Here is a 17,875-nt window from a genome sequence, read left to right on the forward strand (position 1 = left end):
TGTAGCGATCAAAAAAATTGTTTCTCCCATAACACCTCTCTCTATCTCCATCCTCTGACCATACAACCAGCAGTAGATTCATCCATCCACGACCCTGAGCCTAAGTTATGTCATTATTCCATTTGTAAAAAGCAACATATAAAGCAAAAAGCAACAAAAAAAAATCACATAAGATGAAAAAAAGAGAGAAAAAAATTGACTACAAATGTAATCGTCATGAAAATAGCACTGACCCTCCTTGCCTTGCCACCCTTTCTCCCCCCAGACTCTCCCTACCTCCCATTCATGAATCTGTCTGCAACCCTGGGCTCGACCCCACACCTTCCATTTGAACCCTGTGCACCCTCCACATTTGACCTTTGACCTCCCCGTCCCAGGCAACACCCATTTCTCCCGCCCATCTCTGCATGCGCCACAGAACCTTGCGGCACTGCTTTTATTCTTCCATTTGAAGCTTGTTGGACCGACCCTTTGACCCCGCCGCTACTCTGATGTCATCTAGACAGTGTGACGCCACCAGCCGGATAGGCTATGATGTGTGGTTGTCTGGGTGTAGATGCAGAAGAAACAAAAGAGTGAGGGGAAAATTGTGGGTGTGTGTGTGTTCGTAAACTCACCAACTTGCAGCACTGCCTGGATGACATCACGCCTGCCAGCCAACCAACTGTAGAATGCAAAAAGCAATGCAAGTGTGGCATGCCTCTGTACCCGGTGTGTGTACGGTGCCTGCCCTGGAAAAGCGTAGAAAAAAATTAACTGATTTATATATGATATAATATATATAAATATATATATATAAAGAAAATAAGCTTCTTTTATAGATGAACATATAAAAGAAATGTGTGTTTCTTTGTTTGGAAAAAAAGGAAAATTGTACCATTTGCATGAAATGTGTCTTTGAATGCAAATATAACATTTAGGGGAGAAACTCCTAGCACATGGCATACAGTGGAACCATAGACGTGTAATTTTTTATAATGTTTTTTTTTTTTTTTTTTTTTTTGAAGTTATCTTAATTATCTGTGGTCCAGACAAGGGTGTGAAATCAAGACCAGCCACAAGCCAGTGCTCAGAAATCTAAGGAGGTAGCCAACCCTTGTTAAAACGTTATATCCCGTTTATTCAGATTTTTCTGTCACTGGCTGCAGGATGAGAAAGTTTGTTTCCTTCCTTGATCACAGTACACCAGCTTGTGGTAAGGTTCCAAAACACTTTGCAGTACTTAGATCATTTTATGGGCATTCGGCTGATGAAGCAGGAGAAAACATGTATTCTCATGCACTACATTGTGCAAAATCTTGTGAGCACCAGGTGAAATATATTTCATCCACCAAGGCCTTTGCCAGGTTTAGCTTATGCAGATAGAGGAAACACAGGCTTGCAGTGAAGGTCAAATATTTAGACACAAGCAATAGCCGATTCCTGTGAAAAGTGTCCACAAACCCCACTCTGAACCTCCACCTGTGTCAGCTAAATGCCTAAAAATATACAGTCCATGCTAGTTTATTTTGCATTTGACTTAAAATGAAAATATTAAAGGATGCACACATAAGATTTCTCTATGAAAAGAAAGGCACAAACACACTGAAAGCATAATAAACGCAACAGATGTTTTCATCGGGCACACATGTAGAGGGTGCCTTACACCACTTTTGATGCATCTGCTTTGAACTTGGTTGTTGCAGGAGAGTCAAAAGAGGACCGAGGCTGTGATTTGTCATGTTTCTGGAGCAACAGCTAACACTGACCTTTGTAAGATACTTGAGCAGAAAATCTGTGAAAAGTATACAACAGCCACAGAGCAGTGTGAACGCGGCACGAAAATGTTCCGAAAAAACACAATTGTGAAATGGAGTGTCAGTGGTGCTGAGGCTCTAGGTTTCCTCACAAAAACCCCACAGCAGTGTCAAATAGCCAGTATGTTCAGGTCCTGACCGTGCGACTCAACCCGTTCTTTATAAGACTTGGTTGAGGTTCAAGGGTCGAGAGCGAGAGGTGGGCTTTGCTGAGGTGGACTGTAAAAATAACCTGTGGTCTGGATCTTGTGGAAGAATGTGAAGTCTGTCAATTCTGAGCCATTTCTGCTGCTGCCAATCTCAGTTTTTTGCCTGATGAAATTTAAGAAAAAAAACACTCCTTTATGTATTTTCAGGAGAAGTTATTATCCACGCTGGTACGTATTCTAAACAAAAGGTTATATCATCCAAAACGCCTTTGCCAAGACCTTATGCACAGGAATCAAACGCTGGAGTTCAAATATCTTGTGGACTGCATGGCTTCAGGTAGTTAAAGGGTGATTTTGAATTGTAAAGATGAAGTGCACTGACTATAATGCATTTATTTCTAGTCTGAGCAATGTCTGTTTTCTACTTCATGTGAATGCTATGCCCTGTGAAGTCTCACCTCCCATTTAAATCTGGTAGTGCATACTTGATGTTAGAATGTAGTAATTAAACTGTATGCAACTTCTACCAGAGTGTAAATTTAGTTACAAACCATTCCTCTGAAATGTTCTGCTGATGTACAATCCAAAAAACAATTTCACACTTTTTTTATTTGGTTTTCTGTGATTTGTTTGAGTGCAAGTGTGCTGTCCTATTGGTTGAGGTTTGAGAAGGTATGCTGCATACGGGCCTCTCTTGACAGAGATGGCTCTAATAGTTTAGAGTGCTTTAGAACCCAAAAATGATCATCTGATGCTTTCTCTATGACGGCAGAAACACAGGCCCAAACTGAGGCTACTGAAGCCTAACCTTCAGCTCCAACAGTTTTTGAAACTGTAAAATGGCCATTAAAACAACCAGACAGTTAAGAAAATCCATATTTGTCTGATGATCAGTTTAACTACTGGTGCAGAAGGGTAGAGGTCAAAACTGCACAAATGTACAGAGCCTGTGGGTGAGTTGTGTTACTCTGACGGTGTGTGTCCATGCTCAGCAACGTTGGAGACAAACACTCACAGGCATGAATGTAAACTGCCAACAATTTAGTCTTAGAAAGATTTTTTTTTTTGTTTTAAAACTTTCTGGTTGCTTTTTTACTTTATGAATAAGAAGGAAAGTGGGGGTGGGGGTGGGGGTGGTGGGGTGAAAAGCAGCTATTGGTTCTTTCATTAAGTGACTAAACCACTACATTAGATGTTAGACATTTCGTGTAATTGTAAATAACCGTATCTCTACCTTATTGTTAATGTATTATTTACTGCAACCTGTCATCTTTGCTGGTTTTATCCAATCCCGATGGAGTTTCATTTTTGTCTCAGAAGATGGCTGTCGCCTGGAATGTTCCACCTAACGAGGAGGGCGAGGGGTGAGGGAGGAATGTGCCAAATTGGCAGTTAAATGGGGAGGTGTGTGTGTGTGGTGGGGCGGCGGGAGGAGGTCTGGCGCGACAGACTCCACAGCATGGACTCCCTCTCTCTCTCTCTACCTCTGGTGAGGATTTTGCTCCACTGTGGCGAATACAGAAGGACTCACTTTGGACTGAGGCCACAGGTGCCAAGAACACATAAGCACTTGTAGCACAACTGTGTCTTGTTTTGCTATTACAGTACAGATAGTTTTGATTTTTTACATTTCCTATGAAGAATATGGATAAAGTTTCTCTTTCTCCTGTATGTATCATAAGTATATATACAAGACATGATATCATGATGTATAATTGGTACTACGACCCACAGCTACTTTTGGAGGTGAAAATTTGCCAAAGGTGACAGTAACTGCTGCATTTTTATTCCTTATGTGGCTATGTTTTGTTTAACGCAATCCTGTATTTGGTATCATTTGGCAAAAAATCCCGCCCATGTGCCATCTAATCAAGCAATAAACAAACAAATGGGAAAGAAAAAAAAGCAAAATAATGACATACTATCAACATTGATTTTATGAAATACATGAAATGCTGCATCAATGTTATATCCCTTAAACTGTACCAATTACTGGCAGTGATTATATTGAAGCCTGAAGGGGTGTTTGATTGTAAAATGTTTCAGTTTTTTGTATTTTTCTTTACAAAGAGGTGTCAAAGATGTGTGTTTTTTTTTTTTTTTTAACTCAAAGTTGAAGTACACGGGTGTACCTCCGCATACTTGTACAGACGTCAAAAGGAAATGGGGGAAAATGACAAGAGGGGGATAATGGATGCTAAAGAATGAGCAGTTCAAGCAGACAGGAAAAAAAGACGGCGTAGCCACACTCTGAAAGGGCTATCTGCTGTTAAGTCTCTTAACTAAGCTTTTATCGAACCGCAAAGACTTCCGGTTAACTCGCATCAGCGAGATGTGCACTTCAACCTCTCTACCACCGCTCCGTTAGCACGACTGACAAGAAACAATTAAAACAAACAAAACACGCTGCAGCTGCCAGAATCGCAACTCCTCAACTGGGTTGACTTTTCTTACAAGTGAGATTCAAAGTCTTTTTTTGAATCTGCAAGTCAGTAATTGTAAAGTTGTAAAGTATATTTTACTGTAAATAGCATCTGGGGGTCATTTTTACTCCTTTTGTAACAGAAACTGTGGATTTAAAATATATAAGAATATATTTTAAAGATATTTACAGCACTAATGAAGAGATTCTACAGTAGTGCAGGTGTCTTCATCTGTATTACCTCATGACAATCCCATATAACAGCCGCCACTTTCAGGAGCTTAAGTGCACGCCATCTTAGCCTTGGTGTCACAGCCCCACACTGATGGGTTCAGACACAGCCCTCCTTGTCCCGCCTGTCTGCTTGAACTCTCAAGTCGTCAGAGAGAGCCTCAAACAGTCCTGTTAGCTTACAGCACACACCAGCTGTGGCTGAGAATATCAGCCACTCTGGCCTGAGCTAGGCTGCTGCGAAGCAAGAGGCTTTCTCTGCCCTGGAGCCCTGTCATGGCTGTTGTCTGTTGCCAGGAAACCGACCCGCACAAAGCACAGCAGGGGACTGATATGCAGCCACACTGTGGGGAGGCAGACAGGTCAACCAGTCGGCCATGATAGAGGAATTGAAGCTGGGATTGATAGATACATTGATGAATGAGATTGATGGACTTCGAGGGGGCGGGGGGGTTGAATTGTTACTGAGGGAACTTTGGAGACCAGGCGTATTGCAGGGGAAGGAGGGGGGCTTTGACGACAGTGAGGAATTTGGCAAAAGAGGCCATTAAGGATGAGAAGCAGAGCAGTGAGTAAATATTCTTGGGGGCAGCTGCGAGAGAAGCGCAGGTACAGCATGGGAAAAGATTCTCATGTACAGTAATAAGGTCACGCATGGTGTGGTGATTTAGCAGATTTAGCGATTCCTAACGAGACGGGGCTTAAGTCAGAGCGAGGCTGCAACATAGACTAGACGCTGTTGGTACAACCGGTCTGACCGACCTCAGTGAGACTGCAGTGACCACCTGGTTTTTATTGGGGTCTGTTAGCTTTCAGTTCCCTTTCTGCCATTCCTTTAGAAGACTGCTGTATTACCACACCAGGATTCCTATCATTATTATTGTGATTATTAACCCTTTCTTTTATACGGATAACAACTGGAACACTGTATAGATGTAAAGATGGCATTTCCTGCATTATGATTGAAACATGGATGTACATATACTGTATCAATTAAAAATGATGATGCATTAAGCTTTTATATGTTGCAACAGGAAGCAGATTTTTTTTTTATCTTTGAAAGAAAGCAAAAAAAAAGAAACGTAACTGATACAAACTGAGTGTAATTTGAGACATGGATTGAAGTGGAAGCTGTGAGGGGTCTACTTACGCATCTCACAGTTGCCATGGCAGCTAGGGGAAGCTCATGCTGTCGCCCGTGAGAGCAGAGGGACCCTCAGGCCATGCCTCCTGTGAATGGCACGGGTCATTAAAGTGAAGGCAGCACTCTGTCAAATGAACATAAATGCATTCATATTCTTTAAGATTTAGTAAAGCAGAAGAAAACAGGCATTGTTATAATTCTCTTGCTGCGAGACCATTATGGCAGCTGAAGTTAACATATTGTGTGACATTAAGCTGTTTGACACAATGGAGCCCAGAGAGACAGCTTTTAGTATTCGTTTTACCTCCATACCTACTTGGAACACCCCTGCTCCAAAAGTGCAGAGTACCCTCTAGAAATTGCACATACCAGTCTCACGCTCCCCTCTCAAAGAGGGGAGGTGGGGGGGAGGCTGTGCACCCTTAAACCTTCAGAACAATGAGAGAATAGAGGGGCAGATTTCCATAACACTGTCCATTGCTCTGGCTCCGAACTGCTCATACTGACCCAGTGAGAAAAGCTTCCAGCACATTCCTGTCGGTGGGCTCGGTGTGCAGAGTGAAGGTCCGCTTTCCACTGAAAAAGAAAAGGAAACCGGAGGAATGTAAATACATGACAAGACAGAATGGTTGGCGGATACACCGGGTATCCCACATGCCACCTTTGTGCCGACTTAAAAAGTGACAGCTCCGACAATTAGCAGCCAGCGCGAGGTGACATTTCAGATGGGTAATGGGGGTTAGGCTTTGTTAAAAATGTCACAAGGCGATGGTTCTGCCTAGACCCATTCTGTAGGCTTAAAGGGTCTTAATTGGAGGACAGTATAAAAGGAGCAAAAAGAGTCTCGCCATGGCTGCCAGAGAAAAGGAAACTCGGTCAGTGTGCCTGGAAGCTGGTGATTCATGGTGGCTCTGTGGATAAAAAGAGCATGTGTTTTTCTCAAGTGTGCGCAGGAGCATTTGAGGAATGTGTGTGTGTGTGTGTGTGTGTGTGTGTGTGTGTGTGTGTGTGTGCGCGTGTGTCTTTGTGACAGAGGCACGACAAGACAAAGGGGAGAACGGGCTAGATCCGAGTGAGCAGATAAAAGATGAGCCGGGGGAGAGCGAGGCGCTGGATGTGCACGGCTGAGCAAAATTAGATCATCTGCTTTGAATCAGCTGAAAGCAACCAACAAAAAAGGTGACGTTTATCAGAGGAAGCGTCCCTGAAAATATCTACAGCCTAGTGGCATGAAAATAAAAGAAATCTGCTAAATACAACTGACTTCTCTCAACACTTCACTGCCCTTTTCCCTTGAAATTTCTCTCTCGAATCATTCATCTTAATACAGTCAGGGAGCTTTGACTTGCACTCATTTGTAATGTTTAAAATTCAAGGTTATTGTGCTGCTTTAATTATTCTAGAATGATGTTAATAAGCTAAAAAAAAGCTCTGAATGTAAGTTAGCTTGAAGAACACAGAGAACAACCTGCACGAGGAAAAGAAAATGTGTGAAAGAGGTCACCGGGTTTATCCAGTGGGAACCTGTCACTGATGTTTATCAGCATGCAGAACTAATTCAAGCTTTATTCAGCATGAACAAAGCACACAAACAATACGTACAAACACGTTTTCTATAGAACACAATATATTTTAGGTATAGAGTAGCTCAACAGCTACGTCTTTCTTTTAAAACATACTAGAAAGCCAGTCTTATGAAGCAATAAATAAAACATGTAGCTTCACCTTGGCAACAAGGCAGAGAAAACAGGATTGGTCTTAACAAGAGAGTGTGAAAACTGAGGAGGAGAGGAGGAGGACAAGTAACCTTTTTTTGCAGGATGGAGCAAGAGAGAGAGAGAGAGAGAGAGAGAGAGAGAGAGAGAGAGAGAGAGAGACAGAGAAGAAGTGGGAGCTGGAGGGAGCTGCAGCTGCCTGTTTCCATAGCAATGTGGATGCAGGACGAGTGAAGGGAGAGGGTGAGACAGACTGAGAGGGAGAAATGGAACAAGAAACTCTGATGAGAGCACACCAAGAGGGAGTGAGAGCAAGCAGAGAAAATGTCTGGAGCAGTGAAAAGAAACCATATTCGATACAGAAGGGAGGCGGTGAAAGAGAGAGCATAAAGAGAGAGGGAGGGGGGTTTAAAGAGAGGGAGAGGGAGACGTTGGAGGGATGCTGAGCTCAGACATGGAGCCCCATGACTTGCCACTGGAGACCGCCACCTTCAGGGGGACCTGAGAAACACACACGAACAAACACATAAGAAAAAGGAAAAGGTGTCAGTGTGTCAGCACACATGTCGGTGTCGTTCACGATGACCCAGATTGATATTCACTCACCTAACTGATGCCTGACAGAAGAGCAGCCAGGATACTGACAGTAATTTCAAATCACAAATGCTCTTAATTTGGCGGTACAATGTTAACCAGTAGCAGGTATTGCTAAAGCAAATGAATCACAATTTCTATGTGGCTTGTTGATGGTGCTTTCAGGAAGTCCACAAGCACCTTTACAGTGCACGTGTGCTATCCTGGGTCCAATCGCAACAAAACAATCTTTCATCGACAAGTGAAGGTGGAAAGACTCTCTGAACATGATAACTAACACCATAATACCCTGAACAATGTTAACTTCAGCATCCATTTACTCACCTTAAGATGAACTCCGAGGTGGTCTATGTGCTGAAGGGACTCCATCGTGCTCTTCACCAGAGCTGCACATGTAGACACAGGTATGAATGATCGTACCTTTAACCAAAGCCATGATTTAAAGTTGCTTTGTAGACAAGGCTACATAAGCCACCACTTGCACGACACACCAGAATCTCCAATTGAACAGTCAATGGGTGAGATGTATTGTGGGTAATGTAGGCACCAGGCCTTGATACTTGCCATTTTGCCACGATACAACTACTTGATTGGGTGTCGTAAATTCACCTGCAAACTGTTCCACCTGGGAGTCCTCCACCTCGTACAGCAGCTCATCGTGGAGCTGTGCGATGAGCCTACAGTTACAAACACATTCAGAAATACACCAAACGCTGCAAGACTGTTACTACAACTGCTACTAACAACATGGCATTTAGCTCAACCATCATTAACGCACAACTATGGTGGCCACCCATTAATTTTCATCCGGCTCTCCCAGCAACAAATAATTCTGGTATATTTTGGCTCTCGTCTTCAAGTGTGTTTACTCCAGCAGAATGTTTGGCGCTTAACAGCAGCAATCATTTGAGAAAAACTCTTCAAATCTACAGATTTAGTTGGCTGGTAAAATACTGGATGTTCTTTATGTGCTCTGGCATGATAGACTCTCTTCATTAATCTAGCACTTGGTCGTGATTGCCTGTGTAGCCTCAGAAAGGACTACAGCATAAATAGCCTGTGTGTACATTGATTGCATTAGCTGCATTACAGGAGGGAGGGATGGATGCTGTGTTAGGTAGCATTTGCTTGCAATATGAGCATCTTCATGCGGCTGTTAAGTGGTTGTACCTGGCAGACAGTGAGCTGGAGGAGGAAACCAGGTTGAAGATTCTGATCATGGCCATCTTACAGAGATCAGCGGCAGAACCTGCAAACAAATACACCTAAGTAAAATCGCACTACTATCGTGGTGGCAATTTGTTTAATGAAGAACTCACAAACTAGAGAATGCTTTTTTTCTGGTCGTTACTTGATTATTTGCAGATGGACAGTGTGCAAACAGTCATATCTAAGAACAGAGTTCAACTGAGGACAAGCTCAATCTCTGCTTCAGTAGTAGTTCTCCTCTGTTATGTACTAACACAACTGTATTTTTCCCAATATCTGACAACACATGTCAAGAGAGGTGGTTAACAAACTAAACAGCAAATCCCCGTCATCAGGAGTAAAACAATACAGCTCTAATCACACAGACCGGTTGATACTGTCAATCATCCTACCTTGGACCACGAAGTTGACCGCCTGCCTCTCTGCCTGCATGCGGATGCCCCAATCGGGGGCGCTGATGTTAGGGAGTGTCCGTCGGCGACCCATGATGGAAAGCACATAACCTAAACAACATCAAAAACACACACAGATATTTTAATTCTAATGGTAATGTCTTTCTGAGCACACTGAAGTTCTTGGGGGCTGGTCCTTCATATAAATACAGCAGCTTTGCTACTTCCTCAAGATGTACTGCAATTTACTGCAGTTTACTCTGAAGCACTGGCCATACTGTAAATTCCAACAGTTATCGCCAACAAATTCTTGTGATCTTTCTTCAAATCCAAATCACTTTCACGAGTTTTCCTTATTTCATAGGCCAGATAGGATGCTGCGGGAACTCTGAACTGTGCATTCCATAAGGCCAGGAGCCAAAAGACATATTTTTCATATGCAAACAATTCTCATTGGTTTGAATGGGTGCCATATTAATGGCTATGCTAGGTTATGCTAGTTGTGGCTAATGTAGCCTCAAGTAACTAGCCTAAATCAGAGAGCAGTAGCAGGTTACAGAGGTCTGGTAGCTTCACTTCTATCGCCACAGACCAGCCATCAATGCTGCCTCAAGTGGCATCATTTGGGAAACTTCTCCAACGTAACGTAGCTTCCTTTGGAGCCAAAAAAGAGTTTATTAAAGCGTTTGCACATGCAGTAGCATTCCAAAGACTCACAAACACACACAAACAGACATAGGTGTAAAATCGTATGTCAAAGAGCAACTGTCTCATGACTTAATAAAGATGTGGCCTTTACTCCTTTCAGTCAAGTGACTCATCCATAACTACAGACTCAGCTTCTAAAGCTACAGAGAGCTGTTTGAAGAGAACAGTTTCATGAAAAGTCATTTGTTGATACAGCATTATGGGTGATTATAGTAACAGCAGGGTTACACAAACATACACCCACCTACTCACACACAGGCGTGCAACATGCACACACACTCAAACCCTGGTATCCACATGATTGACATACAAAAGCAAAGAGAAACACAGTGACATTCCCAGTACAGTCACACAAACACACACTGGAGGGCAAACCAGGAATGTGCAGTGACATGATACGCACATTATACACAAACACACATTATCAGATGCAAGTATGCAACACACACACACTCTCACACACAGTGGACCAGTACATTCCACCAGCTGGACAATGGAGCAGGCTTACGGCTAAATCCCTCTAGTATCCCTTACTACGAGGAAAGCCAACCAGGGCATGAAACCTGAATGACCCTCTTCCCAGAACACAAACACACACGCATGCACACACACACATACACACTCACACAATCATGCATACAAGCATAAATGCACACGAATTACGCATTAGTTCACAACGGACAGTAACACACGCACACAAAAAAAACTCTACTCACTCTGAATTGACCCATGACACATGCGTGTGACCTTTTCACCAGGAATGTGACCTTTGTCCTGGGGCCCGATGACAGGAATGTACGTGCTACTTTGTGAGTAAGTATGGACAGGTATGACCGTGAATCACACTGGAATGTGTGTGTTTTTCACACCTAATGGGCTGGTCAGTGACACAGTGCTGTAAAGGCCAGTGCTTTTCAAATTCAGTAAGCGGCAGTACATTTTCTGGGAAGGAGAGCTAAATAAAAAAAAAAAAGGGAACAGGTAACAGTTGAAACAGTACCTATAATATACAGTAATATAATATAATATATGATGTTGCTGTTGACCAAATTAACTACAAGCAGATTATAAAACTAAAAGAGTTGTTTAAAGCCTTCTAAACATACTGCACCTTCTTAATCAGCTCTTTTGCTATGAGATGATGTTATAGTTGTTTGTTAAAATAAATGGCATTTACCTCTAAACTGTACTAAGCTGAAGCACTTAAGCACTTGCAGTATTGGTATCAAGTTATATCAAACGGCAGTTCAACATTCAAACTGTCATGTTATTCTGAACAGAAACTCTCACTCCTGCTGGTTTTAGCTGCTGGCTGTGTTAGCCCTATTAGCTCTGTTAGCTGTTAGCCCCCTCAAACAAACATTCTGCTGCCAACCAGCTACTAACCAGCTAAGAGCTTACAAACTCTCCACCTGCTGATTTCAACACAAATTTGTTATTCACAATGTAGCGTCAGGGACAAAATAGGGTGCCCCCCTGAGTGATAGTAACGATAGTAAAAGCATGAGAAGACACGCTCGGTTGCGATCAGTGCTCAGTTCATTTTGTCATTTGCCATGCGATAATTATAAATACATGACATGTACATACAAACTTCCATTTTGGTGCATCTAAATACACTCAGTAAACATGCCATAAAGCCGAGGGGAGCTGAAGTTTCAAGTGATGATTCTCTCAAGTGACCCCATTCACACTGTCAAAGTGTTTGCACATTGTTACTTAATATAATACTGATTAATGCTGCCTTATTGATAGAAAATCACTTAAGATTTAACAGTAAGGGGCTTTAAAGCCATTGAGCCTGCTCTGATGTTATGTGTAACAGTAGAACAGATTACATTACATCGAACATAAGCAAACATTTTTATTGGTATTGTCTTACTGATTCTAAACCATATTGCCTAGTGCTCTGAAAAGTGTTTAGATCTGCACATTTGTAGAATATCTCAGCACCGTTGTAATTTCTCATCATCTGTGCGTATGCAGTGTTTGAATTACAGCTGCCCACATAGAAGAGTGTTGCTGTCATGTGCCAATATTCATGACAGAGCATACCAGGCTGAAGAAACAGCTAAACTGCAAAATCCCTTTTTTATTAATGACAATCCTCTGCCAGCTCTGCTGTCTTCTGAAGTCTGCAGTTGAGCTATCCGCATGAGCACCAGAGCCAGGATGTGTTTATGTGTGAGACTTAGCACATAAGGCTGTTTACATATCTATGCAGATCAAGGCTTCCCTGTGTCTGCTGTGGCCTTCAGAAGACATGGCTGGTTTTCATCTCTGTGATTCCCCCGTCTAAAAAAAATGAATAAATAAATAAATAATCATCGTTGTCTCTTTTTTTTTTCTTATCTTAGGCAGTCTTTACAAGTGTAGGTAGGACATTCATCCCAAGAGCTTGAGAGAAATGTGCATGAAATGACATAAAATATTACTGTTTAATCCTCTTTTTTGTCCCTTGCCCTATCTCTGCTGTTACTCCCACAACATGATACTGACCTCACCTTCACTTTGCCCTCTCCAGTACACTTCCAACAAATATGACAGAAGCTGAGCCTGCACTGCCTGCCAGCATCCAGAAGTCCTGGACAAAATATCGCTGTATCAGGTACCGATCAAATATAAACTCAGTGCAGTGGACAAGGAGCCTGGGCATGTATTAATCTCTGCACCCTGAGTCACAGCGCAGCTCCTAAAACAGCCAGTGGATCTACTGTGATAGTATGCCTCTTCACAGACAGCAGGGACTATTTTATCGATCAGCTAAATTTCGGCTGTGGAATGAGACAGGCAGAGACATAAAGAAGAGAGATGTGGAAACAGTGACGTAGATCGGACGAGGCTGGCTAAAAAAGGGAGAGAGAGAGACAGACAGGAATATGTAAACGAGGGAGAGACAGATAAGAAACAAAGCGAAAAGAGTGAGACCAACGAGAGAGTGTGGGACGAGCAGGGTAGATAAATCCCGGTACACTCTCCGATGGGAGGATCACCATGGTGATGAGCTGAATTAAAGCCGACTGTTTGGCGCAAAAAACATCACTTTGCCCCAGAGAACGAGGAGGCTTCCACTGTGATCTGTGCGTGGCGTTTTTTTTTTTTTTTGGAGGAACGAGTCCATTACGCTGCTTCGATTAGGAAGCTTACACCGTAGGAGGAGGGGGGAGTGATGAACGAGTGTGTGTGTGTGTGTGTGTGTGTGTGTGTGTGTGTATGTTGCCAGTGATAGGTCGCTGTGGGTGATGGAGCACCTGTTTTGCTTGTCGGCGAGTCAGGGGCTGCGATAAAGGTGTTCGCCATCCTGGCTGACGTGAAAAACATCTACCGCCCTGACCTGATTCTCGATGAATACTACATAACAAGGTTGTTTTTCAGCACTTGTTATACAAGATAAAATGACTCAGGACCTAGTTGTTCATGCAGAGAGTCACTAAAGTTTCTTAGGACTCTTTCCCACAGATTGTTACTAATTTGATTTGCGTGTAATTTGTTTTCCTTGTAACATTGTGCTTTTAATTAGACGCTGGTCTTCACCCAAACACAGACCTTATAGTTGAAGGTTGGAGGAGCTGACCTCATCCCTCCCTGTCGACACTGGGCTCATGTACCGTGTGCAATGAGGGTTAAAGTGCAGACTTTACACTATTTTGTGTGAGCGTGCTCAAGTCTCAGGTGTGCTGTGTAGGCAGTTCAGTCCGAATATAAATAGAGTGTCCCGTCTGAACCATCAGCCCCTCACCCACCCTCCATCCATCCACCTCGTCCCCCTCAAGTATTGACCCACGGCAGTTTGTCTCATTCCTGCCAATGCAAGCACATCTTCTTCTTTTTTTTCTCGGCCAAACACACACACAAATCCACAGAGAGCGTGGGTGTGTGTGTACGCCCAAGAAATTCAAACTACAAAGCGCGTCAAAAAACTAGACATTCACACGCACACACACACGGGTTACATTTGTAGGGACGTTCTGCTGACCTATCCTTAATCTCCTGTAGTTAAACTGTGACTCTGACCCTAACCTGTAATCCTATAAATAAACATTTTGCCATTGAATTCTGGGGAAAAAAAAATTCATACAGTACATGACACATTTTCTCCAGGATCTATTCCTTTAGAGACCTTAACACTAAGGATGACCTTGAGGTAATGTTTCATAGGGGAGCTGCAGTGAGAATTTGACCTTGTTTGTGGCACTGCTGGATGGTCCTCTGGATGAAGGCCTGGACTTCTCTGTAGGTCTGGAGGAAGCTGTCTTGAAATCTGCTAGCCTGCTCAGTGCTCACCCCGAGGATCCCTGACAGACGCTCGCGACCTTGCAGGGAACAGTATATTAGTTCGATTAATTAAACAGTGCAAGCTTACTTTAAGGAGGGAAGCTACACGGCTTTGTGGCATACCAATATACTAGACTAGAGCTGTCTGAAAGGTTGATCATATCTGCATTATGCTAAAGAAATAATTTGACATTTTGGGAAATACTTATTTTCACTTTCTTGCTCAGTATTTTATTGCTTACGGTGTTTAAACAACATGCTGATAGTTGTTTGAAGTTTCATATTATGTCCCAGACTTGTTTTTACAGAAGAAATCCCCTTTCAAATATTTAAATAGTTGAATCAAATTCAAATATTGCTTTTGCTAAATTGTTGTCAGGATTAATGCTATAAAATATATTTACTTGTTAATCTAGGTCCCTCCATCTGGACAGAAACTAATGGTTGCAACTTAATACTATATTACAAACTAGAAACTGTAGCTCCGCCAAGACATAGGCCTCATTTTATACTCACTCATAGACAACAGCCACAAAAATGACAATTTTTTATATCAAGATCCATGCATTACATGATGAGAAATAACAAAAAAAATGTTGAAAAATGCCCTATGTCAGGTAAAATGCTTATGGATTAGAGATGCTGCGAGGTGGATTTTAATACGTTTTGGACACAGCCAGCTAGCTGTTTCCTCTTGTCCAGTCTTTTTGCAAAGCTTTGCTAGAGTTTTGTATTAACTGTACAGATATGAGAGAATTATCATCTCAGGAAGGAGGGACTAAACATATCTGCAAAATGCCAAAATATTCCTTTAATATCAATATTCTGTGATCATCTGCATTTCATTTAAGCTGATAAATGAGCAACTGGTGAATCTAAATGGAGCAGCAACTGATTGAAGAGTGTGAAAGGCGATGGAGGAGGCCAGGGGAAGGGAAGAAAGTTGAAAGGGCTAGAGTGAGCAGAGGGCAGACTGGACCAGAGGGTAAAAGAACTGAAGAGAGGAAAAGCAGAGCCAAGTGAAGGGTGAAATATAGAAGAGGACAAGATAAAAGGAGAGTGGGCAAGGATCAGGGCAAGACTGCAAGGGCTGTATGTGTATGTGTGTGTGTGTGTGTGTGTGTGTGTGTGTGGGTTTGTGTGAAAAGTGATGATAAAGCTCAGAACAGAGGCTCAGTGTGTGTGTGTGTGTGTGTGTGTGTGTGTGTGTGTGTGTTCCCAGGAAGTATTAAAGGTGTACAGCCTGTAGCGGGAGTAAAGGAGTGGACTATAAGGTTAGGAAGAGATCGATACAGGAGCGTAGAGGGTGCGCTAATGGGTGCCACAGTTACTCTGTGTGTGTATGTGTGTGTGTGTGGTTTTGAGTTATGAGGAATGTGTGTGAGTAATATCATGCCAAACAGCCTGCAGGAGAGATCGCAGGGGGGACAGACAGTAGTTTCTACAGAGATTAAAAATCACCACCACCGTACAACAGAAACACACACAGACTTCTGTGTCCTCCGATCCAAAATGTCTTTGTCTTATTGTTACTTCAGTTGGATGTTTGTTAGTTTCAGTGGACAGTTTTTGATTCACCTGTTCTCCTCGGCTCACTTTAAATCTCAGTTTAAGCTATCTATGTATGGGCAGGATTTTGTGACATCATGACAAGTCTGGAGCCAATCAAAGTCCAGTATACAACTGACAGAAGAGTGATGGTGAATTTTGAAAATAAGAATCATTTGCATGTATCTCCCAGCAAGGTGGAGGAGCAGGAGTAATGCAATAATAATTTTAGAATCAACATTCAAAAACAATATCACAAATATCACAAATTGTTAGTGTTTTTTTAATGTCTTAAAACACTGCTTGAGAGGGATCTTTGATAGGTAGCATTGTGACCATAAAGTATCATAAGAGTACACTGCAAATTCTAACAGTTGACTCAAATAATTACCTCAAAACTACCAAGTGAAGTAGACTGTTAAATCTAAGTTGTACAAGCTAAAACGTTTTAACTTTTAAAACTATTAGTTTACGTATTCTTGAGGTATTTTGAGGTAATCAATGTCCTTCTTGTTATCAAGATAAATTACTCTGTCCAATTTTAGTCTGCAGTGAAAACACTTCATAAAAAAAACTATTAATTTGTTGTAATATCAACCATATATCAGTCAGAAACAATGACAATTCTTAAAAGTTGTGGTGAAAGTAGTAAAAAGTTGATCTTCAATTAGGACAACAGATTTTACAGTGCACCCTACAGTTTGCATTCAAGTGGTTTTACTGCCAGAAATGACCTCCTAAATAAATACATTTCCATTCCAACAATTATAATGAAAAAAACTGAATGTCGTCAACATGGGCTTTATTTTTGAAAGTCAAAGTTAGAGTTAAATACATTTTAAGTCTTTCTGCCTAGTTTGTCCTTCTGTCCCTTCGGTACTGTGGCTGCTTATGTGTTTTTTGTGTGCGTTGGGCCAGAAGACAGGGAGTTTGATATGCATACTGTTGATAACAGGGATGGTGAATGAGAGCAAAGTCACCGTGAAGACGCTGTGTCCATGCTACAGAGCTCTGACTCTGGATGAGGCCCGCATTCCTGCTGAATGAGGTCAGCTGAGCGAGTGACCGTTGACCTCTGTTACTGGCTGCTCGTACCCCCGTCAATCTTTTCTGTAGCCTTTTACTCTTTTACTGCGGTAACCCTCCTGTCAGTTCTGCCCTCATTACTTTCCTTTTTTTTTGTGAAAGCTCACTGAAATTGTGAAAATTCTAACCTGTTTAGACAGATTTAATGATCTAAAAATGCTAATGAACTTTTCTTTTTCATCTGTGTCTCACCTTCCTCCCCCTACTTTTGCCCCCTTCAGCATCATCACTTTGCCTTCATTTATGTTGACCCATTTGTATGTATGTGTCTGTGTGTGCATAAGTCTATAGCACCGCTCTGCCCCTCCTCCCTGGCCTGATTATTGTCTTGTGGAGAGAGCGCTTCCTTTTGGTATTTGGTATCCATGGCAACGCATCCTTCCATGAAGAGCCGTCTGTCTACGGCGATCAGGAGCTCCTACCGTTCCTCCTCTCTGGCTCAGGCCCCACCCGCTCCTTCCTCTTCCCCTTTCCCCTACATTACTCTCCCCTCCACCACCTCCCCCGGTCTTTTCTGCCTCTATCCTACATTTCCTACATCTCCCTCACCGTTCCGAGCATCTCGGTTTAACACGTCCTCACGCGCTCCATATTTTCTCTGCATTT

At 42.4% G+C, this 17,875-nt stretch overlaps 1 protein-coding gene across 11 annotated transcripts in view; it reads right to left on the reverse strand.

Moving 5' to 3' along the window:
- The window catches only part of LOC119026649 (HAUS augmin-like complex subunit 3), a 77,270-nt gene that overhangs the window by 11,249 nt on the left and 48,146 nt on the right, over positions 1-17,875 (reverse strand). For 5 of the 11 annotated variants that reach the window (XM_037111096.1, XM_037111086.1, XM_037111090.1 and 2 more), the window contains 9 exons: positions 14,542-14,673; positions 9,653-9,763; positions 9,222-9,300; positions 8,661-8,728; positions 8,376-8,437; positions 7,931-7,958; positions 6,250-6,318; positions 5,749-5,866; positions 618-731 (listed from right to left, as the gene is read on the reverse strand). In XM_037111096.1, the coding sequence (XP_036966991.1) occupies positions 5,772-5,866; positions 6,250-6,318; positions 7,931-7,958; positions 8,376-8,437; positions 8,661-8,728; positions 9,222-9,300; positions 9,653-9,763; positions 14,542-14,673 (644 nt within the window). In that variant the 3' untranslated portion in view covers positions 618-731; positions 5,749-5,771. Of the gene's footprint in view, positions 1-591; positions 732-5,748; positions 5,867-6,249; positions 6,319-6,713; positions 7,959-8,375; positions 8,438-8,660; positions 8,729-9,221; positions 9,301-9,652; positions 9,764-14,541; positions 14,674-17,875 lie in introns of those variants that run through there. The other 6 variants (XM_037111092.1, XM_037111087.1, XM_037111095.1 and 3 more) reach the window with 6 other exon arrangements.

The sequence above is a fragment of the Acanthopagrus latus genome, chromosome 10, assembly GCF_904848185.1.
Source record: "Acanthopagrus latus isolate v.2019 chromosome 10, fAcaLat1.1, whole genome shotgun sequence".
NCBI lineage: Eukaryota > Metazoa > Chordata > Actinopteri > Spariformes > Sparidae > Acanthopagrus > Acanthopagrus latus.